Source organism: Lathamus discolor, chromosome 1, assembly GCF_037157495.1.
Source record: "Lathamus discolor isolate bLatDis1 chromosome 1, bLatDis1.hap1, whole genome shotgun sequence".
NCBI classification, from domain to species: Eukaryota; Metazoa; Chordata; class Aves; order Psittaciformes; family Psittacidae; genus Lathamus; species Lathamus discolor.
The window spans coordinates 20,028,023-20,045,091 of NC_088884.1; the positions used below are offsets into that span (position 1 = coordinate 20,028,023).

The following is a 17,069-nucleotide window of genomic DNA, read 5'->3' on the forward strand; positions in this document are numbered from 1 at the left end:
AGCTTTGTTATCTTTATGAAAATACAGAAAGGTTCCTTTTTACATATTAAAATAGCTTTCTGAAGTTATGATCTGAGCATTTCCAGTAATAGGCAAGACTTTTTTTAGATTTTATTCTTTATATGAAAAAAAATATCAAAAAAGCAAAAATTTACAAGTGCAAATGCAAGGTTTTACAGGAGCATGCATTTCATGTATTTTGAGGATTGAACCCTTGCTTGAACTCATGACATGAGCAGCAGCTTATATTGCTGCCCAGTTCTGGCCAACTAGTTTTAGGTACTTAAATGAAATACCTAAATAAAGAAAAAAAAAATAAAAAAATGCATCTACATTGGTATCAGTCTGCATAAGGAGTGTGTTTTCTTTTGAAGACAGTCTCTCCAACATGGTTCACACTGCAGAGTTCATTCAGAGCATATGAACTAGACTCCTCTTGCAAGAAACGAAATCAGATGTGGTGCTCAGCTAGTGCATCTCACATACTCCAGCCACTAAAGGGCAGTCAGATTAGAACAAGACCAGGCACAGACTGAACTAAATCCCCAGAAATGCATACAAGATGATTATCAGGTTCTCAGCAACCACTGAGTCACTTTATAGATCCGTTCGTGCACACTTCACACTTTTTTCCTTTTGTAGTCAAGCACAAGGCACATGCCAAGCACAGTTCAGGTCTTCAAGATTTCCATCTCTTTATAGTGGGTAGCATAATTTTGGTAGCCATCAGTAGCTAAAAATCCTTCATACATGCCTTAGACTAGCCCAGGTTACTGCTCTTTGCACCTTTCATCCTTTAATTCTCCACTGTAGGATCATCACTTGTAATCTGCCGTCTGGGTATAGGGATTAATCTCATCCCACTGCTGCAACAACTGGCTGTTGCTAGAAGGTACACAGTCAACCAGTCTCTCTCATGCAGTGATGCTGCATGCAAATTTACTCAAGTGAAGCAGCCGGGAATTAGGAGTCAGTCAAATAAACTATGATGACAAGTCCTTGTGATGCCTCAAGATGCATCATAACCACCTGTATGGTCTGATAGTGACAACTTCTCTAACATGATAAACTGAAAATTGCTGCCACTGCAAAGGCTTTTTTTTCCACTTCTTTTTCCCCCTTTCACATCCACACAGAGACCAGAAAGTTTAGATGAGAAGAGATTTAAAGTTGAAGATCACAGACAGAAATTTGATAGTACAGACAGAAGCCTACCTAGACGTTCTAAAGGGTCACTATGGTTCTTCCCTAGCAGAGCATGAGACCAAGAAAGTCCTCAGTCAGAGTAAATATTAGCAACAACTAAGAACATTGGTGTTATCAGCGCTGGTCCCAGGCTGTAAGTCAAAACCACAGCGCTGCACCAGCTACTAAATGACTGCTACTGCTGAACCCAGGAAAACGTTTTAAAAAGTTACGAGTAAAAACAACACACATTTATTCTTAAGAAAAAAAAAAAAACTATTTTAAGTTTTCTGACTATTAACCTTGCTTAACCCATAGATCTTTTTCACATAAAGTCTGTTGTGATTAAGCTAAGTGAGTTTGGATCTAAATTTATATCTCAGCTTTTACAAATATTTCAGATTAATTACTATGGAATGAATGAAGAATGACACCTTAATTAGTAATGCTTCTCTTGGCAATTAGGATTCTCTAGGCTTCTCTTAGTAATTAAAGTGGCAGTGGCATATCATTAAGGTCTTCAAGATTCCCCATGCCTCCTCAGAAGCAATTACTGTGGAAAGCACTGAAAATCAGGCTCATAGCTATAATCTGTTCTCTAAGGATACAGCTGCAGGATAAACACTTTTGCTTCTTCCTTCCACAGCAATTTTACATTAACCCATCATCATTATCCAATCAATCATTAATGTAATTTTACTGTATCATTTTTCACAAAGTTCAATTTTCATTTTTAAAAAATAACTGATTACAGTTAACTGATTTTGCCAAAGTGTGTAATATTAAAATCATTTAAATGAAGACAGTTAACGCATTAGCACTTTTCTTCATGACAAAATGCAATCATTCATTTAGCACAATGAAATACTGGCGTTTAGCACATTTTAAACTAGTATAACAGAAAATACTACTGAGACACTGTGGAATAATAGTAGCAAGGCATCCATATAGCACTAAAAGTGAATTAAAAATCAAGCCGTTCTATCATGCCGTTTGCAAATGTACATAGGAAAATTTTACCATAGTATATATCAGTGCATGTTGCCTTATGATTACAGAAAATTATCATACTTTTGTCAGAATTTAGGAAAAGATGTAAGATAACTACAGCTACAAGCTACTGTCGACTCTCTGACTAAATAAAAATACACACCACTCTCTGACTAAATAAAAATACACACCACTACTACTGGACCTAAAATCACTGCTACTGGACCTAAAATCAATAATTTTTATTAATTATGGGCCCAAATTCAACCAATATTTCTGCTGAACTGTAAAGGCACTGGTTTCGTTTTCAAATTTTGAGATTACTTCTCAATATTCTCATTCCATGTATCAGAAGTTCTTGAAACACTTGGGTTTACTTTGTGGTAGGATTTATGAGTCTTGTCTTGCAGAAAGGAATAATCACACACTTGTCCTCAGGGACTTGGATCTCTGAAGTCAGTGACTGTCTGAGAACTACTGTTGAAAGGAAAGATAATCTCCTCTTCCTAAGTTTTAGTAAAAAGCTCTCATGATTTCAAGGCAATCATGTTAACTTAATGCAGCAGGAAGAGTAGTTAATTTACAGATTAGCAATGCCAGTCCTTTCCAGTTTAAGGTATTCTGCAATGACTACCTCATTTCATAATGTTTTCTGAAGTTTGCAGCCAGGATACTTTCCATAGGAGTTTCTGATCCTTCTACAGGACCATACACTGAGTAGAGAAAACATGTTCTACACACACAAACATGGGGTGCTGGATGTTAGGTGACATTCTGGCATACCTTGATGTGAAGAGAAAAGCAGACATTCTGAATAAGCAGTAGGCTGCACTGTTCACTCCTGTTGATGCTCACACTTTTTACTGACACACCCTTTTTCTTCAACAGTCAACTGTGCTTGAAACTCAACCAAAGCTTATTCTATCATCTACACAACACATCTTTCATAAGCGGTGCTGAGTAAAGCACTGCATTAATACAGTTTGCTTTAGCACTGTATTAATGCAGTGCTGAATTAATTACCACTGACTCGGTTGTCTTGATCAGTCTTAAGATTCTGGATTGTCATGCTCGGTCCAGGTTAAATATGGATTGGAAAATGAAACTTTGTAGTTCACACCTCTTCTGACTTCAAAGACAATGAAACTTAACTGAAACTCTGATACTTCTTTATGCCTTCCTGTCAGAGACTACAATGGTGTATCTTTCACCCTGTGTCTCAAAGGTCCTCTGTATATGGCAAGCAAATATGAGGTCATATTGTCCATGCTTTCAGTGTGAGCATAAGCCAACTCTTCATTCAAAAGTGTGGTGACCATGTTGTTGACCCCAACAGATCTACAATGCTGGCATCACACAGTCAGTTTTTGGTCGGGGTGGAGAGCTAGCCAAGTATAATCTCTTTCTTTCCCTCTCTGCTGCTGAGTCTCATGACCTCCTCATGAAATAGTTATACTAAAAAGAAACCTCTAACTCACTTTTGCTTCATAAATACAGTTTCCTTACTAGCGAATAACCTTAGATACAACTGCTTTTGTTCATCTTCCATATTATTGATATCCTCACTAGCTTATAAGGCACTCTTTGCAAAAGAGCTCATCTACATGGGTAGCTGAGAACGAGGTTCTTCAGACAACTTGGGTGCTAATTTTGAGGCCAGATACACTCAGCAAACATTGTCCCATTTACCAGCAATAGGAGAGACAAGAAAAGCTGTGTGCACTGTAAAATCAGTGCTAGAGGCAGTGACTAATTTTACTCAGGCCCAGCTAACCTGAATACACACTCGATTCACGTGATAGCATGCTCTTGCGCCAGACTGCTGTGTCCCACAGAGTTTCAACATGTTACAACAATATTTTGCAAGGTAACGTGAGAGCCTCAGGAAATAAGAGCATTTTTGGTTATAGGGTTAGTGAATCAAGACTCAGGTGAAGACTGAGGCTTTCCTTCATGGCAGGCACTCTACCCACACATGAGGAATGAGTGGCACATCAATCAGTTTCATCAATGGCACAAGGTAGTTTAGTAACCTCACATCTGCAAATGGATTACATATAATCTCAAAATACTGGAAGGCCTGATGTTGCAAATGGCAGTAGGTAATCTCTGTCACATATCTGTAGAAAGATTTACCTCCCAAATGTATTGTAATAGAAACGATAAAGATCACTGATATACTCCACCCATATTTCTTACAACTCTACTGTTCTACTGATAGAATAAGAAAATGCTTTGAATCAAATTGCAGACGTTAAAAACACAAATCAAGTGTGTCTGCTGCCAAATAGAACAAGCTATTGTGTCAGAGGACATCACAAACCCTAAACTACCACCAGTGCCAACACCAAGTCCTCACAGGAATTAATTGAAGTGACATTTATTTAATATGAAATACCTAATGTCATTCATCTCATAAAATTATATTTTATTCATAAAGGTCAATATCTATAACTTGCAAGAAAACCAAGAAATATCAGTAGAAGTGAAGATATTTCTCCTAAGGACATGGTTACCTGTAGCAAAATTGTTTTACTAGCCTTCAAAGTAGCCCAAGTTTCATTTGGAATGAGACCTAGCTGTTAAAAATCGCTTGGGCAGTTATGTATAGTTTATCTCTGATCTGAATTCAGATATAAGTAACTGTGAATTTGGCAGAAGAAAAAAGATGACATGACTGACATGAGACATGAGATGACATGACAAGACTGAAGCCCACTGAAGTTGTCTGGTGATCAGGCATTTACTTTAACTTAGTAGATAACCCATACTTCTGAATGCGGTACATACAGTGAAAATTTTACCCTGCAGACTCCAGTGTACCTTTAAATTCTTTTCCATAGGCAATGCCTTAGCACTGATAAACCAACCTGTCAAGGTATTTCTCCCTACCCAGTGGCTTTAAGAAAACTCTGACAACTCTGATATAGCCCAAATACATAATTTTTTTGCGTTGATATAGTGAGGCCATATGACTAAATAATCAGAAAAGGATTCCAAACTCGGTGAAGTTTGTAAAATTCAAACAAACTCAACATTTTCTTCCTTCTGACTTTCCTTATGCTTCCCAGTCTTAAAGTTCACAAACTGAAACATAAAGGACAGTGAGAGCCCTGCTCTTTGAAGCAGCAGCTGAAGTCAGCGCTCCCCTACCCTTCTTTAAGCTGGAAAAAAAAAGTGCAATAGCCACAAACAGAAAGCTAGATGGTGCTAATATACTGACTTTACGGTTACAACCAGATGTGCTTCGCACACTTGGAAAGACAAATGTTATACAGAGATGCAGAAGAGTTTCTGTATGTAGATAAAGAAATTTTATAGTTAAATAAGTATCAACTTATTTTAACATTTGGTTATTTGGAATCTTTCAGCCCCCTCTCACTTTTTGTAAGAGAAAAATGTTACTATCTTCACTAATGAGAAAACTATTTTCAGTAACTGCTGAAAAGCAATATAGAAAGTTACTGGTTTTATCTCATGGAAACTAATAGGAATTGAAGATGCCTATGCTACATACTACTGTATCATACCAAGAATTACTAAGGATTTTCTAAGATTTTGGATATATTCAAGTTTCTAACATTTCACTTTTGAAGTAACTGCATACTTAATCTAAGACAAACTTAACATTTTAGGTTAGCCAAACTTTTGTTTCTATTTCATCTTTTCAGTGGTGGTAAACCAAATGATTTGGAATTACTCTGACATATCTGTGTTTCACCTCAGAGAAAGGTCTGAAGCCAGATTTAAATTCATTATATGCAACACAAAGGCCTATTTGTGACAAGGAGTGTGCAGTACTTCCAAAGAGAAGGGTGACTCTATGCCTAACATCTTTAGCTGTTAAAGTAACCCAGAATTGAAATAGAGTCATTGCAATGTGATCACCTTGCACATTTCTCTGAAATAATGATACTAGGAGCAGATTTCATCTTCAGATCAGCTTACATATCTTCAGGTTATAAAGCTAATTCTATTTCTCCTCCTGCCTTTCTCTGCTAGGTGACCCTGGACAAGCAGCACATAGCAGCTGGCACCATCATTGTTCTGGCTGACTTCATTGTCCCTGTGTCTGCTCTTAGCTGACTTATGTATTCACTAGTAGCTATGACAACAGTTTATTCAGGTAACAGTCACACACACTACAGCCCTACCCACTGAGAAGTCAGCAGACCCTAGTGTTATCCTCAGCTCAGTCACTGAATTGCCTGTGACCTTGGGTATTCTCTGTTCATTTCTGGCCTTCATTTCACTCATCTGTAAAAGAGAGGTAATTATACTTGCTTTCCTCTCCAACAAACCCTTTTATTAATGGTGACAAGTGTCAGAAAAATAAGAGAAAATTATTTTCTGCATCTTAGAAGACTGCTAACCAGGACATTTGTCTCACAGATTTCCTGTAGCTCTAAAACTACAGCAGCAGGAGGAAAAATGTGATACTTCAGTCACATACAGGAACCAGCAGCTATATTTACTGTTTATAAATGCTTTCATAGGAACATTTCAGTTAATCCCCATTGCACAAGAAAAAGCTTAAGGAATTAAAGATATAACACGTCTAGCTGAAACATGCCATAGCAGAGAGCAGGACAGAACTTACAAGAATTAATTCTGTTTTTCAAATCTTTGAAAAAGTTCTGGACAAGAGCTAGGCTGCAATGTTTTACTTTGAAAGTCAAATAGTTCCACTTTGTAATACTGTACTGTTCCGGCTGTTCAATTTGTAAGAATTTCATTGCACATTATTGTTTTGGGGGTTTAATTTTAAAGCCAAGCAAGCTATTTGAAAAAAATTTCAGTATTCCTTATTTTATTTCTGGATTGGAAGCAATAGAGTAATACCCCTTAGTAACCACTAGGCTATGCTAACAGACAATTTACTTTAAAAAAATAATGTATGCTTTAAATGCACACGGATGTCCAAAGAAACATTAGAAATAAACCATGCATTAGGAAAGGTATTCACAGTAACCCCCATATCCTGAGTGGATTAACCTGTCTAGCTTGTTTTTTCAACCCTCATTTAATTATGAATTAAGTATAGACAAGTGAGCCTTCCTGAAGAACAAAGTACCTCCCTAATGCTGCTATTCTAAATCAACAGAAATAAACAGGCTTTTAATATTTTTGTATGGGAAGGTTTTAGGTCAAATTCTGCTTATTTCCTCTGATGATTTGTTTTAGAGTCAAGATTGCAACAGCAGAAATTAACAGAAATATTAAAAGCATCCTTTTTTATGGAAGCTTGCTTTACGACCTTAATAAAGAAGATTAAAAAAAATACATATTGTATGGGCTCTGCATTTTAGACAAGGAAAAGGTTGCCACATCCTATGAGAAGACCACAAATATGTTACAAATTATGAGAAAGGAACCCAGAGTATCACGAATTGCCAATAATCGGAACTGTTCTACAAATCCCCATTGAAGAGCGACTTTACCTCATCATTACACAAGATTTCTAGCTGTGCATGATTCCCCTTGTAATCTACTGACAGGTTTAAATAGAAAAGGATGGTTGTTTCAGACTCTGAGAGCCTTTCATGCAAGATAAAAAAAAATAATCTAAAATAAATAAGAGGATTATATTTATTCTAAGATGTATATCAGCATTCCTTGTTTTTTAAGCATATAGCAGAATGCACAGAAAAATCATTGAGTGTTTCCATGATCAAGTGTTTTTTTAAGAATCACATTAGTGAAGTAACACCAGATTAGCTGTATGAATGTGTCAACACAAACACTAGTGTAAAAGTAATTTGGTTACCAAAGCTATCTCTTTTTCTCAGAGGCACAAATGAACTGCAATTGAGATTCATAGTAGTGTTGAGTCATAAGGATTTTTATTTCTTTTATTTAAGGTTATATCTTATAATGAAAATAATCCCATGTTTATAATTTTATTTGAAATATAATTATTTGTTATGACTACGGAAGCTCAAAGAGAGAATGTGATCTGAAGGTGCTGCAGTCCAGAATACTATTTGTGAATTAAAAATCTCAGCTCAAGAAAGTATAAAACTGAAATTTTTGAGGCATAAATGCTAGACAGGTTTTGAAAGCTTTCAGCATATCCCCTATGTCAATAAGTAAAGTCAGTCTTAAGCAGGAGAAAATTTTCTGAAGGAGTAAAACTGTAAACCCATCATTAGCTTGGGCCTGTGGGTTTTGTTGACCCTGAAGAATGTGCAATATTTGAACACAGCTATCTCTATCACAAAAAAATGGTCTTTATTACCATTATTATTTTATTTTAATTATGATACATCATTAATCTAATAGCCTCTCTTCTTACTGCAATTGGCAGTGGGGTAAAATTCTAATTCAATTTTGAATAAATTCTGAGATTCTCAGCTGAAAGGCAGTATCTAATGCCAACAGAGTGCCTTCTTTTCCTGTGAGACAAATATGGATCTTCTGAGTTATGTGTTAACTCAGGCCAACACAGGAAACGTAAATTGTCTAGTCCAAAGATTGGACAAAGGTAAAGCATGAGAAGTGTGAGAAATAAACTGAAGAATTAGAACTTAACTGGGATAATCGCACTAACTACATTGGAAGACTATCATTAAGGCTGTAAAATTCAACTTGTTAACATGAAAAAATTCTAGCAACAAGGATGATCACAGTCTTTCAACCTTTTACGTCCCCCCTATTTATGTACTCTATAACCCACTGCTTAAGTAACTGACCACATACATTAAAAACACAAAAAAACAAACAAACAAAAAAAACCACCACAAAAAACCCACACAAAGAATCAAAAAACAAAACACAAAAAAACCAAACAAAAAAAAAAAACAAACAAAAAAACCCCTCCCAGCTCTTTTCACTAATCAGGACAGCAGCAGCTGCCTTGCAGCTCTTCAACACTTTTATTTTCTCTTTCATACATGCTTCATTGCATTTTATGCAAACACTGCTTTATAGAGAGTAATGAGTTATTTGCTTTTCTACCTTGTGCAGGTGCACCAGTAAGCTGCAGAGCCTAGCACTGCAGTAACACTGCCCAGCAGAACATAAGCCTTTGGCCATGTTTTAAAGAAGTGACCATGCCTCACTTTCCCCAGCTCATGAGACATATCTCCTGACATAGCCTTTCCTACCAGTTGCTTCTCAAGATTTACCTTCAAATGTGTACAACGCTGGGAGGTGGTATTATTCTCCCTTGATAACAGGAGAACTGAAGTACTAAAAATTTTAGGCTTTGGCTATTAAGATCTACTTTTTTAGGATATTTGGACTCTAACAGCACAATGTATATTTGCAGCCTAGTTTCCACTGATTTCAACCAGCAACTGTAGTGCTGGGCAGCTCTGTGAAATCAGACTCCAGTTTATAAAACTGGGCATGTGAAAAAAATTACATACCACCAGTTACTATAGGTGGAAATGTTTCAGTCTCTTACAGGCAGGTCCTTCTGTGTAGCACAAATAGGGATAAAAGCCAGTTCTTCCAGGCATCCCTTAACTACCTTTAACTGCACAATATTCCTTTGCCTTACCATAATATTGTCTATAATTCACTGTGTGTTTCCAGCCTCTTCACAAATGAGGATTTCTGTGATACCACAGTATCAGTTCAGAACCAGAACAGCTTTAATCTGTGCATTGAAGCAGATGGGAATCCCTCATGAAAAAATAGCAAATGACCACTTAATACTTACACTAACCCAGGAAGTCAAGAGAAGGCTGCAGAGAGTGCTTGGATGATGGCTTTCCATAACATTAATGGTTCCTGACTGTACACATTAATGGTTCCTGACTGTACACATTAATGATTTGTCTAGCAGGTGGGCTTTTTTTCCTATCAAACAAACACCCTTTACCTTCCTCTCACTGCAACTTCAGTATCATTATAAAGTATTTCATCAACCTTTTCAATGGTTATTGGAAGAATTATTAACCTTTTATTTCATGTGACATATATTTATGGTGGAGGAGTCTATACAGCCCTCCCCTGATGCCCTAACTTTTCTAGACAAGTAGGTAATCATCATTAAGGCTAATGGCTATGAAGAAAGGGAAATGAAGACTGACCTTGAGCATTTTTGGTGAGAAGAATAATATCTGCCTGGAGAATAATGACAGCAGTAACCCTGAAGTAAAATGAAGACGTAAACAACTATGCCAGGAGATCAGGATTCAAAATCAGTGTGAGGAAGTAATCAGCAGCAGCAGAGGAAAGGGATAATGATTAAACTAAGTTAGCAAAAGTAATATTTGATTGGACAATCATTTAATGCCCTCAAAGAAGACCAGTGACACAAACCAGTATGTAAAAGTAAGCTGGGGGGGTTAGGAAGATCCTCTGAAGACCCTGGAAGAACAGCTCCCAACCTAGAAAGCCTCTGAGAGACCCAGAAGCAGGATGACTGGAAGCACTGGAGCCTTGTCCTTTTTGCTGGACCCAGGTCAATGTAAGTTGCATGTTACACCCTGAGTGGGGCTGCAGACAGTATAACCCCGACATCATCAGTGACCTGATTAAACATGGAGACTTCTCCCTGTTGTCACCTGTTGTGCATGGGAGCACATCCCTGATGTAGCTGTGATGTGCAGTATGCAACCAAACCAGGCCATGTTCAAGCTAGATGCGTCTGTTGATTCATCAAATCATGCTGCCCCATGACTACCTCTTGACAAACCACTGAAGAACACAGGCAGCACTGTGCCATTTCTGCAGCATTCCTGACTTCAACAGGCTGAATGTCTTCCAGCATCAGGAGACTGAACCTATGTTAGTGCTCTGGATCTAAACAAAGATGTGCCACAATTACCAAACCATCTCAGAGGTGTTTGGTGAGTGGAAACAAATTGGTGGGGGTAGGAACTAACAGGAGGATATCATGCTTTAGTACAGAAAAGCACTTTTCTCCCTAGGACCTCTCCACTTCAACTTACTCATGTCAGCCTGGTCTTCCTGCTCTCTCCTGACACATTACACCACTTTTTCTTATGCATCTATTTGCAGCCTACTCGTAAGTTTTCTCATCTCATACCCAGTCTCAAAAAACAGTAGCTCCAGTTACCACTGGCTCCATGACTGGTTTCCCTCTTTCTCCTCACAGCTCCTGGTCACCAGCCACAGGTCTCCAGCCACCAAATCCCATTGTTACAGTCCTGACTGTTAGTGTATAAGTTTCCCAAAACCAAAATGAGGGCTGAGGTTGATACCTGGGAAATTTCAGCCCAACCAATTACAGCTTTGACAAAATGTAAGGTGTTTTTAATAATTTAAAAGAAGTATTGAATATAGGAGATTTTAGCAATTAATGTCTGTATATAATGAGCAGAATATTAACAGAAGGAGATTAAAAAGGAATCTAAATAGTATGCCCACTACATTAATACTATATTAACATGTTGAATAGTTCTCTTTTTTGAAATTAACTTCTACTTACTTCAGAAGAAGTCAGAAGGATGGAGAACAACCCTGGTGATTGCTCTATAACAGATACAGCCTTGCTACTGTTGGCAACACTATCTGGTTTTGCAGTTGGGATGAGGAAAAGTGATGGCAATTGCCTAGGGAAGCTGTCTTCATGAACAATCTATTCCATATAGTTTCGGTGTTTGACAGAAAAACGTCCTTAAACTGCTATTTGTACCTTAATTCCTTACAAGAGAAATACTACAGCAGACAGAGAAAGAAAAGAGAAGGCTGTGTTGCAAATACCATCATATTCAGGTATATAATTAATTCTATTTTAATGGAAGAATACATTTCTCTGAAATATCAGCTTTATTTTCCAAAGTGCTATAATTTTTTACATTCAAAACTAGTTTCTAGATGACACTGTACTCGAAGTTCTGCATTTCAGAGTTAGCTCATGATTTGCCTTTACACATCACAAAACATCTGACTATTATTCCTGACTGTTCCAAACTTTATGTATAAAACGAGGATTTAATACAATGCCAGGCTATAGGAACTGTTGTGCACATTTATAATGTTTTACAAACTTTACAAACGTGGTTGAACACAGGCAGAGTGAGGCAAAATAATAAAATAGGCAGGAAATGGACACTTACCCACAGTGCTTCATGTGAGGTGGTTTATCCATTCTCACTGCCAGTTTAATTTTCAAGTCACTATCCTGGCTGTTTTTTGGGACTACCATTTTATGCAGATCAGGTGACTTTGGGCTGTTGGATGTTGGATACAACACTACCTGCAAGACATAAAATAAAACTTTAATGAGTTGATACGAAATAAATCTATTAGTCTTTAATGGAAATTTCTAAGCAGTGAAGACTCCTGTTGCATCTCCTTCAATCTGTAAGTCAACTAAACACTGTTTCATAAATCCAAGAATCCTGTTGACTCAATCTTATTGTAACAGATGAATTTCCAAAAAAACCTCATTTTCTTACAAATCGGGATTTTCACATTTTGAGTTAATACAATTTCTTCCTCGGTTAGCTCATTCTGAATTAACAGTTTTGAACAAAAAGGAACAGTTGACACTTGAAAATAGTCATGTATAATTAAATAAGAACCTGAACTTTTATATTATTCAGTGTGCTCTGCTGGAAGCATCCTACTGAAACAATTTGCTTAGCATTATGCAGTGGCTCACCCTTTCAGTCATGGCATTACTTAAAGGAAGAAACCCAAAATATGCTCTGTCTTACCAACTCCATTTTCAGAAACTGAAGATTAATTCCAAAGCATCTTTATATATCTCCTTATATCTCCTTATATCCATATAAACTTTCCCTGTTTAAGTTTTAACCCATTACCCCTTGTCCTATCACTACAGTCTCTAAGGAAGAGTCCTTCCCCAGCATCCCTATAGGCCCCCTTCAGGTACTGGAAGGCTGCTCTGAGGTCTCCACGCAGCCTTCTCTTCTCCAGGCTGAACAGACCCAACTTCCTCAGCCTGTCTTCGTACAGGAGGTTCTCCAGCCCTGTGATCATCATCATGGCCCTCCTCTAGACTTGTTCCAACAGTTCCATGTCCTTTTTATGTTGAGGACACCAGAACTGCACACAATATTCCAGGTGAGGTCTCACAAGAGCAGAGTAGAGGGGCAGGATCACCTCCTTAGACCTGCTGGTCACGGTCCTTTTGATGCAGCCCAGGATACGGTTGGCTTTCTGGGCTGTGAGTGCACACTGAAGCCGGCTCATGTTCGTTTTCTCATTGACCAACATCCCGAAGTCCTTCTCTGCAGGGCTGCTCTGAATCTCTTCTCTGCCCAGCCTGTAGCTGTGCCTGGGATTGCTCCGACCAGAAAGTTTATTCATTTATAGCCAATACAATTAAATAGCACTACTTCATGAAAAACTTAGCCACAGTCACACGTTTGGCAGCTAAATGCTGCTGAAACATAACGTCTCCTTCCTTTTTATTACAAGCACTATTTTTGAATCAATTTAGATTTCTTCAATCAATTTAGAGTTCTGAATTACTATGAACATGAAGCAGGATTTCAAAATGAAAACACTCTAAAAAGTAGCATTCTTCACATTCATTTCTTGAAAACTAAAATTAATCATCGTGTTGACCATCAAGTTAGTTTCTTATACATAGTGCTTGTGCCTTGTGTCACATACATAATACACAATATATATTATCCTCTGTGTTCTTACAGAAGTTAAATCAAGCATTTAAGGAAGTATCTCCAAGCAAGCATAAATCTAACAGATCTTATTAAGGCAAAATAGATAGTGTCATTCAGATCTGAAAGATGACGTAAGCTAAATGCTTTCAACTTCTCATCTCGGTATTTTGCAGAAACACGTTCCTGCATTGCTTTAATATCAGGAGCTCTATTGAAGCAGAAAAATATGATGCATTTATCAAGTATGCAACCTTTATAACACCAGTGGGAGAAATAACCTGTCAGATCTATTGAATACATTTACTACCTTTTAAAGAGATAGTAGAAGAATCAATATATTCTGGTTTCAATAAATCAGGAGGCTATTTTTTTTCTTTTCACATATAGCAAACACTATTTAGAACAAAGCTTATTCCTTCTTTCCAAGAAACAAGTTGATTGTCATTATGAATAAAAGCCATCTCTTAAAAACATTTACAAGCATTATGAGTATGGCAAACTTTGCGTTCTGATGCACTGAACAGCAAATGGTTTATAGTTTGTTTATCTTTTTAAATGCAAGATTCTATAACAGGATTATTATTCATTGGTTGCATTTAACCCCACATTCACATAGGACTGTAGGTGACATTACGAATTTTTCCTTTTCTACACACTGCAGTTCCTGTTTCCTGCAACAGCTTATTACAGTTCATGCATCTCATGTGACATCTTTCTCCTGTCAACTTCTTGAGTTTTTAGAATGCTGCTGATGCAAATACAAGCAGACAAGTGTATAATGAATTCATAACTTCAGTACTGACAATTCCTTTTCTGAATATTTAAAGAAGTATTTCAGAGCTTCGCTTTCAAAGCTCTCACAATGAGTAAGTATCTGGCAGATATTATTTAAGTATGCACTGTGTTGTATTACATTCTGTCATGCCTTCCAGCTTTAAACAGTGAGAGCTAAAAGAACTTTGTCATCAGACATTTTATCATTACACACAAACACACTAGGCACATGCACACAAAGCATTTGACAGGCATTAATTATCTTCACAATAATCTTCACACTAACATTGCCCTAGAGGGCAATGCTAACCATTGTGTACCATACCCTCAGGTGGCATGAGCTGTAAGCTCCCATGAAATCACTGAAACCAAAATATTGGGCAAATGTTTCTTGCTAGGAAAAATAAAAAGTTACTGAAATTTGTGTTAAAAGCATTCTCCACTATGACACACTGCAATTCAATGCCATTGCCATTGTCCATTAAGAAGCTTTCTAAGAATCTGTCTTGGATTTCTTTTCAGCACTGCTTATGGGATTGTAATCTTCTAGGTGTTGTTCTATAACCTACTTTAAAAAATAAAATGGTATCAACTCATGTGTCTTCTCTGAGGGATATAAAATTTATCTACAAGATATTCTTTCAATGTGCCTAAAATTTCTAAAAGTTTCATAAAATTCCTACTAAATCCTATATTCATGAGTTAAATTTTATTTTATATTTTATTTTTTAATTTACCTTATGCTGTTGTTCTTATGTATGTGAATATCGTTATAAGAGATTATCCAGCAGCAGCAGCACAGAACTATGAGTTGTTAGTATAGGACTGTGTTTACAAAAAGTAAACTAAGAGGTAATCTGCATTAAAAAGTATAATGAACTATTAATGACCAGGATGCCATACACCTAACACAGCTGCTGCGCATTGCATTGCTTCAACTGATTTAAGGCAAATTGATAGTATCAGAACAATGTGTGTTGAGATAATTCAGTAAATTCAATCATCTCATGATCATTAAAAATGCTCAGCTGTGTGGTCCAATTATATCTAGTATTGCACTTCCTCAGACCACACTGTAATGGAAAAAATACCATTTTATAGCCCTTCATTTTATAGCCCTTCTCATTCATATCTAAAATAAACACAGAAATCTTAAATATTATAGAGTAACACATTTATGGCTTTTTGCAAGGTGATGTTCTCACAACACTGTTCTTAATTGTGAATGACAGAAAATGTTTCTCTCCTGGCCTTAAAATATGACAGATTGAAAGACATAAAGCTATAATAACTTGATGACTTAACTAACCATCATTTCTTGTGATTTAGTTGTGTATTTAAGGCCCCAGATGGATCACAATAGAAGTTATTGGAAGTAAACCTGAGCTAAAGATTCAATGCAGCCAAGCAATTATTATCTCTGTCTTTGGCATCATACCTTCCTTTAAAGGTATGAAAAAGTTGAGTTGTCCAAAATACCCTGACAGCTTGAATAAAACAAACTTGGGACACTCTTGCTTTCTCAGAGTTGATAACCAAGCAGAAGGTTCAGAATCAAATGTGCTGTGCAGAAATACAGAAATACCTCCTATTAGTATTCCCACATTTAGATAAAGCTCTCAAGGTAACCACCCCTGTCTGCTGTTCTGCTGCTGTCAAAAGAAAATGCAGCTTTCAAAAGGGACCAAGTAAGCTAAGAGGCAAGCAGACTTGCAAGCTGTAAGCACAGTGGAGAAAAAGCAGGAGCCAAGATAATCACTTTCCCCCCTACCCTCCCCACCTGGGCTGAGTTCAGTTTCAGCCAGCTCATGTCCTTGGGTCCCTCTCCTCCCCATCCCCTACTTCCACCAAAAATATGATATTCAAGAGCTGAACCCAAGCATGGGAGTTACCCACTCTTTTGAGCCAAGTATTTGAAATGAGACAGACTTTACAAATTGGATTGGTGTTAGACGCATTTTGAGATATCAGACCCTGGGTACCAAACCTTGGTAATCATGGTAAATCTGAACAGACAATGCTGAGTTCCGGCTCCCTGTCACAAGCAAAGAAGATGAAAAGTGAAGAAGGTCTGCAGCTGCTCCTTAATGCCCTGGCTGAGAGGCAGATGTCACAATGTGCTATTACAGAAAGCCCTTATCTTGCCTTCAGTACAGCTCACACCACACAACCTTAAAGAAAAAAAAGTTGCAGCCCATCATCAGTCTCTTCTTCATAACACAGTGCTGGCCATCTTCAAAAAGCAGACCAAAACCTCAACTTTTCCCCATCCCCAGGGAGGTGCCTGATACCTGTGGCTGTCCTGGTGTCCCTCATCCTGTCCTGTTCGCTCTCACACCAAGGAACTGCTGCTGCTTTTGGCACCCAGCTTCCTGTCCTTTCTTTAAACTGCATGGTCCCCAATGAGAAAGACAGAAGACTGAGACAAAAGAAGTTGCCATGCTTGATTGTCAAGGAGGAACTGAGGAAGGAACTGTCAAGGAACTGAGGAAGTTGGGGCTGTTCAGCCTGGAGAAGAGAAGGCTGCGTGGGGATCTAATAGCAGCCTTC

General features: G+C 37.5%; 1 protein-coding gene across 8 annotated transcripts in view; it reads right to left on the reverse strand.

Moving 5' to 3' along the window:
* The window catches only part of CADPS2 (calcium dependent secretion activator 2), a 315,891-nt gene that overhangs the window by 138,506 nt on the left and 160,316 nt on the right, over positions 1 to 17,069 (reverse strand). For all 8 annotated transcript variants that reach the window (XR_010608797.1, XM_065663295.1, XM_065662937.1 and 5 more), the window contains one exon: positions 12,210 to 12,349. Coding sequence is in view for 7 of the 8 variants with exons in the window: in XM_065663295.1 (XP_065519367.1) it covers positions 12,210 to 12,349 (140 nt within the window). In the remaining variant the exon portion in view is untranslated. The remainder of the gene's footprint in view (positions 1 to 12,209; positions 12,350 to 17,069) is intronic.